Raw genomic sequence first — 15,373 nt, 5'->3', positions numbered from 1 at the left:
CTCTGACAATGACATTACTGATTGGTTGTCATCACCAGAGGAGTGTGTAGTGGATTGCTTTTGCATGGATACAATCAAGCAGAGGAGAGCAGACGGTGGGGATAAAGCAAGGCACCAAGAGCTATATGCCCTTATTGAGAAATTGCAAGAGCAGTTAGAGCTAGAACGAGTTTTTTCTAGTGAGTCGATGGACGCATTATTAAAGAAGGTGAAGCTGCTAGAGGAAGATAAGGGACGAGCTGAGATTGGTCGTTGTCGATAAGAACTCAAATATAATGCGAGGTATACTCGAAAGTTGCTCAGAGAATGTGAGAGATATAAGCAAAAAGATAACAAGAGTGAGGATGGCTCGTCATTGCAAAAGATGAGTAGAAGGAAAAATAAGTCATTTTCCAGAGAGTTCTTGAAAGCACAATACAATGAAACAAGGGGGTGATGGAGGAGAGTTCAATGATTGGATTGATTCCAAGATGATTGAGGTAGTGAGGGATGCTTTTATGGTCCAAATTGAGGAGTCTATCAATGATGAAGAGGAAATAGACCCTTTAATGGTGATACCTTATACCCATGAAAGTCTTGTAAGTGCTCATTCTTCGCACGAAGAGGAGGAGTGTAACACCAAGCAAAAGTTTCTAGAAAATGTTTGTTTCAAAGTGAGAGACCATCCACCTATACAAGCTAGATCTCGTCAATGATCAGCCTTTGTTTCTGATGCATTAGAAATTACTCAGCGTTGGGAAGTTGAAGAGGGAAAATGCTTTACATTGGGGAGTCAATTGCAAGAATGAACCTTAACTAGATTGAGAGAGGTTCTACAAACATACAAACATGTCTTTGCTTGGTCCTATAAAGACTTGCAGGGAGTGAAACCTGAGATATGCCAGCATTACATTGATTTAGAGCCAAACGCTAGGCCAGTATGCCAACGTCAAAGGCGCACAAACCCTGTCTATGTAGAGCTTGTGAAAGCAGAATTAACAAAGCTGTTAGATGCGGGTTTCATTTATCCTTTGGCATACAGTGAGTGGGTTTCCCCAATTGTAATTGTTCCAAAGAAAAATCCTAAGATTAGAATTTGTGTGGATTATCGAAAGCTAAGTGATAAGACTAAGAAGGATCACTTTCCATTGCCTTTCATTGATCAAGTTCTAGACCGAGTAGCAGGGCATAAATTGTATTCCTTCTTAGATGGTCTTAGCAGTTATAATCAAATACAAATCCACCCAGATGATCAACCAAAAACCACTTTTACAACAGAATGGGGAACTTATGCTTATCGAGTGATGCCATTTGGATTATGTAATGCTCCATCTACTTTCCAACAGGTGATGATGGCTTCATTTCAAGAGTTTTTACAAAAGTGGATGGAAATCTTTTTGGACGATTTTTCAGTTCAAGGGGATGAGGAGGATATGCCTGAGAAGTTGGCTAAGGTCTTTGATCGTTGTCAGCAAACCGGTATTTCCTTGAATCCAGAGAAATGTGTTTTTGGCATTAAGAAAGGAATCTTGTTAGGTCACGTGATTTCATCTGAGGGCATTACTGTGGATGATAGTAAAATCAATAAGATACGTGATCTGCCTGCTCCTACAACCATGAAGCAATTACGAGGGTTTTTGGGACATGCTAATTATTATCGCCAATTCATATTGAATTTTGCTTCGGTGGTAAACCCTTTAACTACTCTTCTTCGGAAGGATGTACCCTTTGAATGGTCACAAGATTGTCAGGAGGCTTTTGATACGATCAAAGATCGATTAATAAAAGCACTAGTTTTGATACCCCCAGATTGGTCTAAACCTTTTCATATTCATGCAGACGCTTCACACACAGCTGTAGGAGCAGTTCTTTTTGTCAAGCAGATAATAAGAAGGTAGACCATCCGATTTATTATGCGAGTCACAATTTGACAGAGACAGAGAGAAGTTACACTACAACGGAGAAGGAATGTTTATCCATGGTATTTGCCGTGAATAAATATCGACATTATTTATTGGGCAAGTTTTTTACAATTTATGTGGATCATCAAGCACTAAGATACCTTTTGAACAAGACAGATCTGGCGGGGCGAGTAATTCGATGGATGTTACTTTTTCAAGAGTTTGATTTTGAGGTGGTTACTCGTCCTGAAAAATCTCATGTATTGGTGGATCATCTTTCTTGGCTTTTGACTGAGGATATTGAGGAGGGAGTGGATGATGAATTGCCTGATGCGGCATTATTTTTGACCAATTGTACACTTCCTTGGTTTGCGGATATTGCAAATTTCTTGAGCACTGCTCATTATCCAGGAGGCGCCAGCAAGTATGAAAAAAAGAAAATTTTATTGCAATCTCGCCACTACACCTCTTTGGTGGTTATTTGTATCGTTATTTTCCTAGGGAGGGGGTGTATCGTACACCAAAGGGTCATACATTCAAGATATGAAGCAATAGTGTCCAAAACTACAACTTGGACGGGCGCCCTTAATGGTGTGACGGAGTATTTATGGCGATTCCCGCTTCAAGAGCGTGTGGTAGCAAGTTAGGATGAAGTCCTTAATGAGATGTACTTCATGGATATATTATGAGAGTAGTCATTATAATAGTATTAGGCCTCTTATGAGCCTAAAGTGCCTGTTATGAGCCTAAAGTGCCTGTCCGGCCACAGTTTAAGTGAGTGTGAACACTTATACCCATGTATATAAGTGGATTTCTCTCATAATACCATAGACTCTCTCATTGTGCAATTGAGTCTTGCTCTTGCTAATCCTCTGTCTAATCTCTCTCTCTAATGCATGCTAGTGAGTGTGGGTGAGTGAAGTGAGGTGATAGGAGGGACGAGGACTCGTAGTGCAACGCGACGGTGTGACTATGCTCGCGAGACAGGTGGTGGGATTTCTTGTCAAGGAGTTGTAGAGCTTGGAGACGTCAAGGGTTACGAGCTGGCCATTAGAAAGATCCACACGACAGTTACAATTTACCCCTCTTTTTAGATGTGTTTCAAGGGGGGTTAGGGTGAGCCATAACATTGTAGGAGGCATGCAACGAGGTAGAGCGCTATATGGACATTGATTCTAAACACCTTCGTAAGATAATCAGATTTAGTGCTTGACCTATATGCATGCTGGGGTGGATATTTTGCATAGGAAGCTCGTTCAAGAGGATTGTGTGTAGTTTGTGTAGATCCAGATGAAGAAGTAGTTAAATTTACTTTATATGAATTGAGTTTATAAGATAGTTTTTACTTAATTAAAATTTGGAAACATTCAAAAGTTTCATGTTTTTGATTGTGTAAGTGAAATTCCTTGATCTCTCTCAAATTCAATGGTATTATAAACACTATCCCTCTATCTCTGTTGTATTATTGTATCAATTCATGTCGTTTTTGTAATGTCATTGATGGTATAGATCACTCTTGGACGCTCACTCTGTCTTTGTCCTCTTGAATGTGAAAGTCATTTAAATGAATTTGCTTTGCCAAAATAATGTGGTCTCTTGACATGAGAATAAAAAAGAAAAATTGTAACAAATGTAATCTGTTGATCAATGTGTGTGTGTGTGTGTGTGTGTGCGAGAGAGAGAGAGAGAGAGAGAGAGAGAGAGAGAGAGAGAGAGAGAGACAAAAGAGTGATGGTAGGAGATAGAGAGAGGAGAAAAAAGGGACAATGAGAGAAGAGAGACAACCAAAAAGATATAAAAATACAAGAGTGATGGTAGGATAGAGAGAGAGATAGTAGAGGAGAGAGAGAAGAGAGAGAAAAGATACTGAGAGAAGAGAAACAAATACAAAGAGAAAAGAGAGAAGGGACATTGAGACGAGAGAGAGAGAGAGAGAGAGAGAGAGAGAGAGAGAGAGAGAGAGAGAGAGAGAGAAAGAAAAGTGTGTGCGTGTGTGTGTGTGTGTGTGAGAGAGAGAGAGAGAGAGAGAGAGAGAGAGAGAGAGAGAGAGAGAGGAGAGATATAGAAATGGGAGAGAGATGGTGGGAGATAGAGAAATGATAGGAGAGAAAGATAAGAGAGAGAGAGAGAGAGAGAGAGAGAGAGAGAGAGTGAGAGAGGGAAGAGACAAAAGGGAGAGTGTTCAAGAGAGAGACATGAGAGAGAGAAAGAGAGAGAAAGAGAGGGAGAGTGTTCAAGAGAGAGACATGAGAGAGAGAAAGAGAGAGAAAGAGAGGGAGTGTGTTCAAGAGAGAGGGACATGAGAGAAAAAAGAGTGAAGGGAGGAGAGAGAGAGAGAGAGAGAGGGGGAGGAGAGAGAGAGAGAGAGAAGAGAGAGAGAGATGGTAGGAGAGAGAGAACAGAGTGTGCTAAAAGAGAGAAGGGAGAGTCTTCGAAGAGAGAGAGAGAGAGAGTGCAGGAAGGATGAGACAAGAGGGAGAGAGAGAGAGAGAGAGAGAGAGAGAGAGAGAGAGAGAGAGATTGGGAGGAGAGGGGGAAGAGGGCGAGAGAGGGTGAGGGAGAGAGAAAGGAAAGAGGGTGGGAGAGAGAGAGAGAGAGAGAGAGAGGGAAGAGGAGGGAAGAGGGTGAGAGAGGAGGGAAGAGGGTGAGAGAGAGAGAGAGAGAGAAAGAGATGAGAGAGAGAGAGAGAGAGAGAGAGAGAGAGAGAGAGAACTGGTCATAGATAGAAAGAGAAAGGGAGGAGCTAGGTTGGAGGGGAGAAGCTAAGCTTGACTGGGCGGGGCTAGGAGGTGGTGGGAGGAGATGGTGGTAGGGAGAATTAGAGAGAGAGGGGTAGCCAAGAAAAGCTCCCTCCACTAGACCTTCTCATTTTTGACAACCCTCGACCTTAGACTATATGACCCTTTCATACATAAATCATGACTAGGGATATTTGGTAAACATTACCAACGAGCTTCTCCTCCTCACCTTCATCAAGCTGGTTATTAAATCTCTACCTTCACTCCCATAGAACAGGAAGCATTCTTGTGCTACAAATAGAGCATTGAGGACGTGATGGTGGATAGACTAGCATACCCATATCGAAAAGTTATATTTACGGCTCCAAGGTGCAAGACACTTATTTCTATATAGGCTTAAGCTCTTGACTGAGAACAGCTGACCATTCATCTCCAGATTAATGAGTTTTTTTTTTTTACAATGCAGCAAGAGAAGGCATATCGATGCATTCAAATTGATCTTTGATTGTATCCCGTACATACGTTTAATGTAATCAATTGTCATACTACTTGGATCTATTTATTTATAACTGAGGTTTAGGATCAATTTATTCCATGCACATAGGTTCTTCATCTAAGCATCATTATTGGCTAGGTCTTGGGTGCCTAGATCACTTTCAAGGTCACCTTCAAGACCAATCACAATTTGCCAAAGATGGATTTTTCTACAAGAACACCTCCATCTTGATGCAACATGCAAGGTCGTTGGATCCCAACAATTTCTCCAATTGAAAGGAGCTAAAAGAGACACCCACAAGGGTTGGACTAGGTGTATGATTGAGAATTGGAACTTTTACAACAACACCAATGCCTCAAGTTGTTGGAGGTTCGCTTAACCACCCTGATCTATGGAGCTGAGCTTGCAGATTGTTTAAAGCCCTTCTATATATAATTGCCTAATGACAATATTAGATAATTTAGAAAAAATCTCACATTTTGGGAATCAACTTTATAATATAGTTATTGCCATATCTTGAGCATATTAACTCCAAATTTGTCAAAGATTATAGATTTAAATTCTACTCTTAAAAATCTTTCCAACGATATTTCAAGTGAGGATTGATAAAATCTTGGATAGGTTGACCTTAATTCCTATTTTTAAGATAAGAATTAGCTTGCTTATTAATAGAACATAAATCATGGTACATACTAGAGCTTATGAGATTGTTTCAAGCCCTTCAGTATTTGATTGTGTAGGCAAATCACCTAATCATTGATACCATCTAAAGAACTACCGTACTTAATTAAGCATAAATCATGGTACATGCTAGAGCGTTTGAGCTACATGCTAAAGAACTACCGTACTTAATTAAGCATAAATCATGGTACATGCTACAGCTTTTGAGCTACATACTCAAATACACGGGGGAAGAGACTGATGTATTACATTACATTGTGGCCAACGGCCTTGTCTTACACAAAAGGTAGCGACTCTTGACAGGATGCTTTGTTTACCAACGGCCTTATCTTACACAAAAGGTAGCGACTCTTGACAGGATGCTTTGTTTACCAGTTGTCTTTCTTTTTATCCTACACACAAAGTGTGTGAAGAAGCTCGAACTCTGGGTGCCTAAGTCAAGGCAAGGAGATCAGACCTCAAGCTTACAATCGTATATGGAAGCTCTTGTGGGGCAAAGCAGAAGTTGACAGAAATTCAGTACATGATTTTAGAATTTCATGTCTTTGAGGCCGAGGCTCTCCAGCCCACCAAATTCCTCACATAAGTTGAAGCCGCTCAACCATATAGTGTTCAAACCTAGTTTCAAAGGAACAAACATCCAGGCAAAGGCAGACACTAATCAGACATAAGAATAAGAACCGTTGCATATTATCTAACGGATCGAGAAAAGGATTGAAGGTGATACAAAAAGGTACTTGTTTAGCAAATAAAATAGTTCACATTGGAATACTATATATCCATCACCACGTATAACCTAAGCATTATATTGAGAAAGAAGACAGGATTATACCTCTGTCATGCATTCCAGGTCGCCTCAGTACAAGGATAATATTGGTGCTCTCCACAGCTTTTTGCCTTACTATCCACGGGCAATATCGGCCCTTCTCCACAGGCATCAACCTGCATATTAATACAGGGGGAAGTATTGGTCCTGATATTGCAATGCACGACGAATATTAGTGCTCTCCACACCTTACAGTTCTCGAAGAAGACTGTTCGTCCCATCCTCTGCATAAATCAGTTTCACGGCTCCTTCACTTAGCGTGATTGCCCACCCCCTAAATCGGGATCTGGCAACTACACGAATTGTGTCCCCGCCTTTCAAGCTAGCCACCAATGGATGCGATGCCCTGAAGATGGAGATGTGAAGCTGGTTCCTCCGATCCGCATGCCTGTTGACGAATAACAATTGAGAGAACTTAATTCCACCCCCTTCTCTCTCCACGACCTCCAACTCCACATAGGTGTGGCTGCTTGAGTATCGACCATGGTACCATGGGTAGTCCGACCATCCTTGGTCGTGTGAAACAAAGCAACACAATACTGCCTTGCATGCAATATCTACTTCTGGCACCGCCACCTCCATGCAGCGTTCATTTGCATCCTGTTTATGTTGGACCCCTTGAATCTTCGCCTTACAATTGAGGAAGCAGTCAGGTATTTCCCCTCCATATAGACTAACTAGCTCCAAAGAAACCAGGTTCTGTGTCAAATCAGCCAAATTATCAAGTCAATATAAGTAACATGCAGGTAAATCAGTAAGCAGAGCAAACATGGGAAGCATATGATCCAATCTGACATTGCGTTACCTGAATCCACGGCCGGCTGCCTTGCGATAGAGATATTCCACTACCAGCTAAGTACAAACATTTCAATGATGTAAGCCTTTCCAACCCAGGCGTATTTACTAGACTTGTGCATCCAGTGATGTTTAGTCTTGAGAGATGAGATAAGCATTCCAATCCTGTAAGCTCTGTTAGCCCTGTGCAATTACAGAGAACCAAATCCCTTAACTCTTCGAGCAAGGAGAGGCAGGGAATTGTTCGCAATCTTGGACAATCACCCACGTCCAAAACCATCAGTGTGGGAGGCAAGCCCGCAATCTCACATAAATTGTTACAGTGGTGAAGTTCAAGACTCTGAAGCGTGGGAAGCTGGTCAAAGTTTGCTGGCAACCTTGAGAGCGCGCTATACTGCAAAAGGATCTTTTGAAGAGATCGCAAGCGTGTGATGCCCTCTGGAAGTGTCGTGAGCTTCTTGCAATTGCTAATGTTGAGGTCCCTCAAACTTGAACAGTGGGAGACAGAATCTGGTATCCTTCCTAGGTTCACACAGCCTCCAAGGTCTAGCATCTCTAAGCTACTGAGACAATCAGTGAATTCAGGAAGCTCCTTGAGATCCAAGCGTTTACTGAGGTTGAGTTCCTACAGACCACAGTTGATAAATCAAGCTTCAATTGCATGAGAAACAGAAAATGTCAGGCTCTAATGTTAGATGGAACATCACCCCGGATATGTGGTCATTGAAAAAGCTTAGAACATTGCTTCCCATCAAGTCTAGCGCCACGATGTTTTCTAGGCCAGCTAGCTCGAAGGGAAGAGATTCCAGCAGTGGACAGCGGTGCTACTGATAATGAAGATAATTTTCCTTGTGATGTTAAGTAATTAAATCTCTTACAAATGGATCTCGAGCTATTCAAATACTGATGCTGCTTAAAGCTTTAAAATTCGGCAGATCGTAGGGTTTTTGGGGTGAGCGAGATTATCACTAATTGTGAGCAAATCTTAGGGTCTTTGGGGTGAGCGAGATTCATTCTGTAACATAGACCTTCCAGAGTGCCACTTATTTAATGTATGGCTTCCATTAGAAAATAATCAAATGCCACATGAGGGGAGTGGCATAGTTTACTTGTAGAGATTAACAGGGCTTAACCACGATGTATGTTCAAAACTGTGCTTTTCTTTTAAAGGGCCCGAATTTGTAGCCTTCTTAAAAGTGAATGGTAGTAAGATGGGAGTGACAGTTGTAAAAATTGGACTTGTGTATATGACTTTGCTCAGCTTATAAATATAATTATGTTCCCCAAATAAAAAAAGGGCTTACTACGATGTATGTTCAAAACTGTCTGAACGTACCTTAATAGTATTGGTGTTCTCCGGCCATTGAAATACAGGAGGGCTCTCCACGGCTTGCCCTGACATAATAATATTGGTGCTCTCCGGCCATTGATTTAATACAGGAGAGCTCTCCACAGCTTGCCTTGACAGTTCTCGTAGAGTTTCTCTTGTTCCGTCCTCTGCATAAGTCAGTTTCACGGCTCCTTCACTTAGCGTGATTGCCCACCCCCTAAATCGGGATCTGGCAACTACACGAATTGTGTCCCCGCCTTTCAAGCTAGCCACCAATGGATGCGATGCCCTGAGGATGGAGATGTGAAGCTGGTTCCTCCGATCCGCATGCCTGTTGACGAATAACAATTGAGAGAACTTAATTCCACCCCCTTCTCTCTCCACGACCTGCAACTCCACATAGGTGTAGCTGCTTGAGTATCGACCATGGTCCCATGGGTAGTCCGACCATCCTTGGTCGTGTGAAACAAAGCAACACAATACTGCCTTGCATGCAATATCTACTTCTGGCACCACCACCTCCATGCAGCGTTCATTTGCATCCTGTTTATGTTGCACCCCTTGAATCTTCGCCTTACAATTGAGGAAGCAGTCAGGTATTTCCCCTCCATATAGACTAACTAGCTCCAAAGAAACCAGGCTCTGTGTCAAATCAGCCAAATTATCAAGTAAATATAAATAAAATGCAAGCATTTGGCATGCCGCATTGAGCAAAACAGGCATGACATTGTGTTACCTGAATCCACGGCCGGCTATCTTGCAATAGAGTTATTCCACTACCAGCTAAGTACAAACATTTCAATGATGTAAGCTTTTCCAACCCAGGCATATTTACTAGACTTTTGCATCCGGTGATGTTTAGTGTTGAGAGATGACATAGGCATTCCCATCCAGTAAGCTCCACTAGCGCTGTGCAATTACAAAGAACCAAATCCCTCAACTCTGTGAGCAAGGAGAGGCGGTGAATTGTTCGCAATCTTGGGCAGTCACCCATGTCCAGAACCACCAGTGTGGGAGGCAGGCATGTAATCTCACATAAATTGTTACAGTGGTGAAGTTCAAGTGTCCGAAGCTTTGAAAGGTGGTGGAAGTCTGCTGGCAACCTTGAGAGCGGGTTATACTGTAAATGGATCTTTTGAAGAGATGATAAGGTAGAGAATGCATCGGGGAGCCCTCTGTCGTTGATATTACAATCCCCCATTTCCAAACTGACCAGTGCCGCAAGTTGACTGATGCTCGGAGGCAACAAAGATAGCTTGACATTATGATGTAATTGAAAGGTTTTCAATTTTTGAAGATTTCCAATGTTGTCAGGAAGCCTAGACATTGATTTACAGTAGCATATTTGGAGTTCCACGAGATTTATGAGATTGCTTGCTCCTTGTGGGATCTCGGAAATAAGGGGGCACTTGCTGACCGTGAAGGATGTGAGCTTCTTGAGGTTGCCCATTGTCGAAGGAAGCTCTATCAACTGGGAGCATTCACGAAGGTGAAGCGATACCAAATTGCTCAAATCTCCAAAGGATTGTGGAAGTGTGTTCAGAGAAGTCTCTTCCAGCCCAATCTCCTTGAGCGCTGTAAGCTGTCCGATTGCAACTGGCAACTTTGTGATTTTGCTGCATTTGTTCAGGAGGAGTGTGGTGACGGATCGCAAGTGTGTGATGCCCTCTGGAAGTGTCGTGAGCTCCTTGCAATTGCTAAGGTTGAGGTACCTCAAGCTTGGACTTGAGCGGCAGACAGAATCTGGTATCCTTTCTAGGTTCACACAGCCTCCAAGGTCTAGCATCTCTAAGCCACTGAGACAGTCGTCGAATTCAGGAAGGTGCTTGAGATTTGGGCACTCACTGAGGTTGAGTTCCTTCAGGCTCTGAAACTAATAAAAGTCCACAGTTAATAAATGAAACTTCAACTGCATGAGCAAAAGAAAAATGGGAGCTTGTTAATTAGATGAAGCATCACCTTGGACATGTGATCACTGGAAAAGCTTAGAATCCTGCTTCCCATCAAGTCTAGCACGGCGACATTTTCTAGGCCTAGGTCGAAGGGTAGAGATTCCAGCGGGCAATTGCGCCACTGAAACCATCGGAGTTCTTTGGATACGTGAGCAAAATCGCCCTTGAGAGAACCGTTGCTTAACACTAGCAGTTCCATGGCATTCATGCCGGCAAATGACCCTGTGTCCCATTCTTCATCGGTTTTTAGAATGAAGCCCAGCCCCCGCACTGCACTCGTCCCCTGCTCGAAGACCATACAAGATTAATTACTCCTCTGAATGAGACATGACCATTACAGCTATCGCATCGCAGAGACTATATTGGGAGAAAAATTAGAGTAATTAGAGGAAAGAAACATCTCACAATTCCGCTTCTTAAGACGAAACGAACATCCTCCTCATTCCACAGGTGGCTGCGCTGCCATCTGTTTGGTTGGTTGTTCTCCACGATCTCTCGCCCCATGTCCCGCAAGTGATCGTGCATCGTGAGCCTTCTGTCATGATCCAGCTTGACCAGAGACTTGAGCCTGAGGTTGTCGAGGCAGAGCCCAGCTGCAAGTGATTCGCCCCAGATTCTCTTAGCTCTGTCTTCGTGCTCTCCCAGGAGGAAGCAGGCTATGTCCAGGAACATCAACTTCTCCTCATTACTGCCCAGGGCATCATAGCTGATTCTCAGGCTCTCCGTCACTTTTCTCCGCGCGGGCAGATTGGCCCGCTGGCTTTGAAGCACCCTCACAGTGTCTTCCCACACGAGCTCATCCTTGCTGTAGAGGTGGGCACCAAGGATTTCCAAGGAAAGTGGAAGGCCTTGGCAAGCGGTGACTACATTCGCCGCCAGATTCTTGAGCTTTGTGGGTGGTTGCGCCCGGAGAAAGGCATGCCAGTTGAAGAGCTGATGGGCGTGAGGGTTGCTGAGCCCTTGCATGAGGAGCCTTTCCTGGGCATCCGCCCAGACGATGATTTGCTCGTCTCGTGTGGTGATCACAATCTGGCTGCCATCATTGAGGTGGCAATCCAGAGGTGGTAGGAGTGCCTCAAGCTGCTCTCGGTCATCCACATCATCGAGAATGATCATGACCTTCAGGCCCTGGAGTCGCTCTTTCATGATGTGCTTCCCACGTGAAATACTGTCAACAGAAACAGCATCCGTCTTCAGCAGACTCCTGATCATGCGCTCTTGAACACCTCGCAGTCCATTGGGATTCTTAGCTTCTGATCTCACGCTCTCCATGAAGCTCTTACATTCGAACTCTCTGTGAATCCCATTGTAAATAGACTTGGCTAGGGTAGTTTTGCCTACACCACCCATCCCAATTATGCCCAATGTGCGAACTCCCTTCTCCATATTGTCGAACTGCATGAGATCTAGAGCCTCTTGCAACTGCTCTCTCACGCCCACCGGGTGCTTGGCTACCTCCAAGAAAGTTCTGTTGAGCACATTCAGAACCTCAGATACAATGAGCTTCACCAGACGGGCCTCGAACCTGTTGTTCCACACGATTACAAACTAGATTAGCATAATTCATGAGGTGTAACGGTGCAGCGAATTAGCTATGTTCGGTTTAGACAGCTCACCCATGGGCAGCGTCGGAGAGGGACCACCCAGTAACCATGGACGCTTCATACAGAACGCTCTTCCACTTTTCAATGACAGAATGGTCGTGCTGAAGACGAAGCTTCGCGAAAGCGGATGAATAGCAGCTTTTCTCTGAGGTTGGCGAGCGAACGTCGCTAGGCACGACGTTGTAGAACACTGGCAGGAAGAAGTCACTGCTTCCATTGGAAAAACATTCAACAATCTCAACCAGCTCGTTCAAGCACCAATCTGATTCGGCGTAGTGTGGAGAGAAGATTGCTATGTGGATCTTGCTGTGGTGAATGGCACTCACAATGGCATCCCATGACTTCTCCCCTACCTTGAGCTCCGTGCAATCCACAAATGAATGAACACCGGAAGTCTGCAAGGACTGGTAGAGATGATCAACGAAACTTTTCTTCACATCAGGGCCCCGATGATTCAAAAACACGGCATACTCGACCTTGCCAGGAGGATTCCTCACGATGGATGTGCTAATCGTATCCTGCCCGAGCACCGCCTCAGAACAACTTTCTGTAGACACTTGACTACTACTGCTACCACGGTGACCCATAGATTCCCAAAGCCACCCAATGCAACTATCTGTAAACCCCTTCTTACAACTAAGTACCTGACCCATATTTTCCCCGGAATTCTCAGCACTCTGCACAGCAAATACAACTGAAGAAGGTTGAGATGCAACAGATTCGCAGAACGAAAGGGAGATTGACACTGCACACGCTAGCTTCTTTTAGAGATATTGTTCAACTTTCGTTTAGATGCTTATTTTGAAGTTGACGTGCATTAACTTTGTCCAAATCTGATCTAAATTTGAGCGAAAATAAGAATTAAATCAAGTTAATTAATTTGAATTAGCTAATTTGGACCACTTCGGGGGAAGCCTTAGAGTAGAGCCCCATGATGGGCACTTAGATGACTTGGGAAAAAGGGCCTCTATACTCAATTGATTGGCTAGTCACATCTCGACGACTTCTGGAGTACTATGTCAAATAGTCAATTTTTTTGAAGTTGTAAAGTTGGTGCCGCTGCCTAAAATTGACGGGTGTACTACAATTTCAATTGACATGTATTTTTTATCACTCCTTTTCATAAGAAGTAAAATTTTCAAATGACAAGCATTATTTTAAAATGAAAGGCTTTTTTTTCAATAAAATTACCATACTTTATTAGCAATATTCAAACTCACAAACTTCTTTTCCACAACAAAATTATCACATTGATTAAAACAAAGTCCAAGTATTATCTTAAATTTTCATGCACAAGGGAAAAAAATTCAATAGCAAAGTAGATAAGATTCAAGCCTACCTATGATAGGAGAGATGATTTGGCCTCGAATAAGAACATCTCCAAGATCGCAATCTCCAACATTGTTGTCGATGGTGAAGACTTGTCCCTTTACCACAAAGATAGAGAGTAGGGGAGTTGAACCCCCCTTCACCACATGAAGTGGCTACACCAAGCTCTCTTCGGGAGAAGGGGAGTTGGTTCTCTACCATAACCATGGAAGAGAACCGACTCCCCCCCCTCCCACACTAGACAGTTAGTACAAAGTAGATAAAAAATCAAACAAAATATAAATGTTTAAATTTTTTGATTTAACATAAAGCTTAGGTTTAAACTCTTACCAAGGACTTTGAAGCTTATGATACTAAACTAGTCATCATACACATGAATGCGTGAGCTTAGAAAAAAGTACCAACAACACAAGCACCACATGTACATGTTTAAAAGTACTTCCCTTCACAAATGTAACGTACCCATCTTCACTAATAAAGAAATGTAACGTACCCATCTTCACAAATGTAATGTACCCATCTTCACAAATGTAACGTACCCATCTTCACTAATAAAGAAATGTCCATGTAATTATGAGTTTTTATGGTATAAATATCAATGATTTTATTATTTGACTCATTTCTACTTAGAATCTTCAAATTTTGAGCCCAAATTTGGAATCTGCGCGCGATTTTACCCTAGTATAAGATTTTACAGCATCCAAAACGGACACCGGATCAAGTCTAATTTCAATCATTTTAGTTAAAAAACGGCGACCTTTAAACCTTAACAAATGCACGACCGCATGTCCGATTGACGAACGGTCTGAACCCCTGCGACCAGGAGAACCTCCCGGACAAAAAAAAAATTCGCCCCCCGGGGCGGTCCGGCACGCAAATCGAGGTGGGCGTCCCAAATTTGGGTACTGCGCTCCAAAATTTGGTCCGTACACACTTATTAGGACGCCCGTACAATGGCCACCCAAGAACAAAGGACGGCCGCCCACTGTATGGTCCACGCGTACCCTTAGACACCCAGACCAGATAAGGTACATGCGTACCACTCCTCTCCCAGACAACCGACACCGTACCTTTCCCCTGGACCCATGCAGGCCACTGATCCATAGCCTTTGAAGGTACACCGTCCTTTCGTCCTTGCTTTGCGCAGTGCCCGTACCCTCACCCCTCAGCTATGTAAACCCCCGGGGTGCTCACGCATTTCTGTGTAGCGTATGCCCTGTTGTGCCACCGTCCGTACCGCCGTCCGTCCATGTGTAGCGTACTTGCTGCAAGTACAGCCACCCTTGCAGCCACCCCTCTCACACCCCCTCATTTGGCTCCTTTCAGATAAGCCAATTTTCCTCTATCCTCCTCTTGCTAAGGGCCAGTGTCCTTAACTCTTCTCCCCTCCCCGTGTGAATAGACTTACAGAGAGGCTTGCAACAACCCCTCCAAGCCCTCTCCACGTTTTTGCCTTTGCCCTTAAGGACATCTCACAACCCCCCCCCCATTTGCGTAGACTTTAGTAAGGGTTTTTTGACTCAAGCGAGGGTTCGTGCGCCATATTCTTTTGCTCATACGGTGAGCAAACGAGCTCGGAATTCAGATCCGACTGAAGCGTTTCGATCGCAGCAGCGAGCTCTACAAGGCGACGCCTAAGATGGCCTCATCTCAAAGACGACAAAATATTGCCTCAAGAGGAGCACGTAACAACGAGATGGGGGAAGATGCGCCCAATGCGGCTCCAGTCCTCCCTTTTCAAG

General features: G+C 43.6%; 1 protein-coding gene across 4 annotated transcripts; it reads right to left on the bottom strand.

The window, feature by feature from the left end:
- Positions 1-5,881: 5,881 nt before the first annotated feature.
- Positions 5,882-13,056, bottom strand: LOC147617516 (TMV resistance protein N-like). 4 transcript variants are annotated; one of them, XM_086775774.1, is made up of 9 exons: positions 12,315-13,056; positions 11,104-12,223; positions 10,706-10,981; positions 9,483-10,619; positions 8,753-9,388; positions 7,427-8,041; positions 6,810-7,320; positions 6,628-6,737; positions 6,083-6,413 (listed from the first exon to the last, which is right to left on the bottom strand). In XM_086775774.1, the coding sequence occupies exons 1-7, from the start codon at positions 12,953-12,955 to the stop codon at positions 6,811-6,813; spliced, it is 4,935 nt and encodes a 1,644-aa protein (XP_086631900.1). In that variant the 5' UTR covers positions 12,956-13,056; the 3' UTR covers positions 6,083-6,413; positions 6,628-6,737; position 6,810. The 4 variants fall into 4 exon arrangements, with proteins under 4 accessions (XP_086631899.1, XP_086631900.1, XP_086631902.1 ...); XM_086775776.1 differs by having other exon boundaries at positions 9,483-10,613; XM_086775773.1 differs by having other exon boundaries at positions 5,882-6,413; positions 6,628-7,320.
- Positions 13,057-15,373: the final 2,317 nt, after the last annotated feature.

Source organism: Cibotium barometz, chromosome 36 (genome assembly GCF_041138505.1).
Source record: "Cibotium barometz isolate CiBa-2024 chromosome 36, ASM4113850v1, whole genome shotgun sequence".
NCBI lineage: Eukaryota > Viridiplantae > Streptophyta > Polypodiopsida > Cyatheales > Cibotiaceae > Cibotium > Cibotium barometz.
Note: the sequence above shows the minus strand (reverse complement) of the source record. Positions and strands in the feature narration are given on the sequence as shown.

Coding starts and splice junctions, on each gene's coding strand:
- LOC147617516 (XM_086775773.1), bottom strand. CDS start 12,955: ATGGGTCAGGTACTTAGTTGTAAGAAGGGGTTTACAGATAGTTGCATT. Junction 9,389..9,482: donor ATAGCCGGCCGTGGATTCAG/GTAACACAATGT, acceptor GATTTGACACAG/AGCCTGGTTTCTTTGGAGCT. Junction 7,321..7,426: donor GCAGCCGGCCGTGGATTCAG/GTAACGCAATGT, acceptor GATTTGACACAG/AACCTGGTTTCTTTGGAGCT.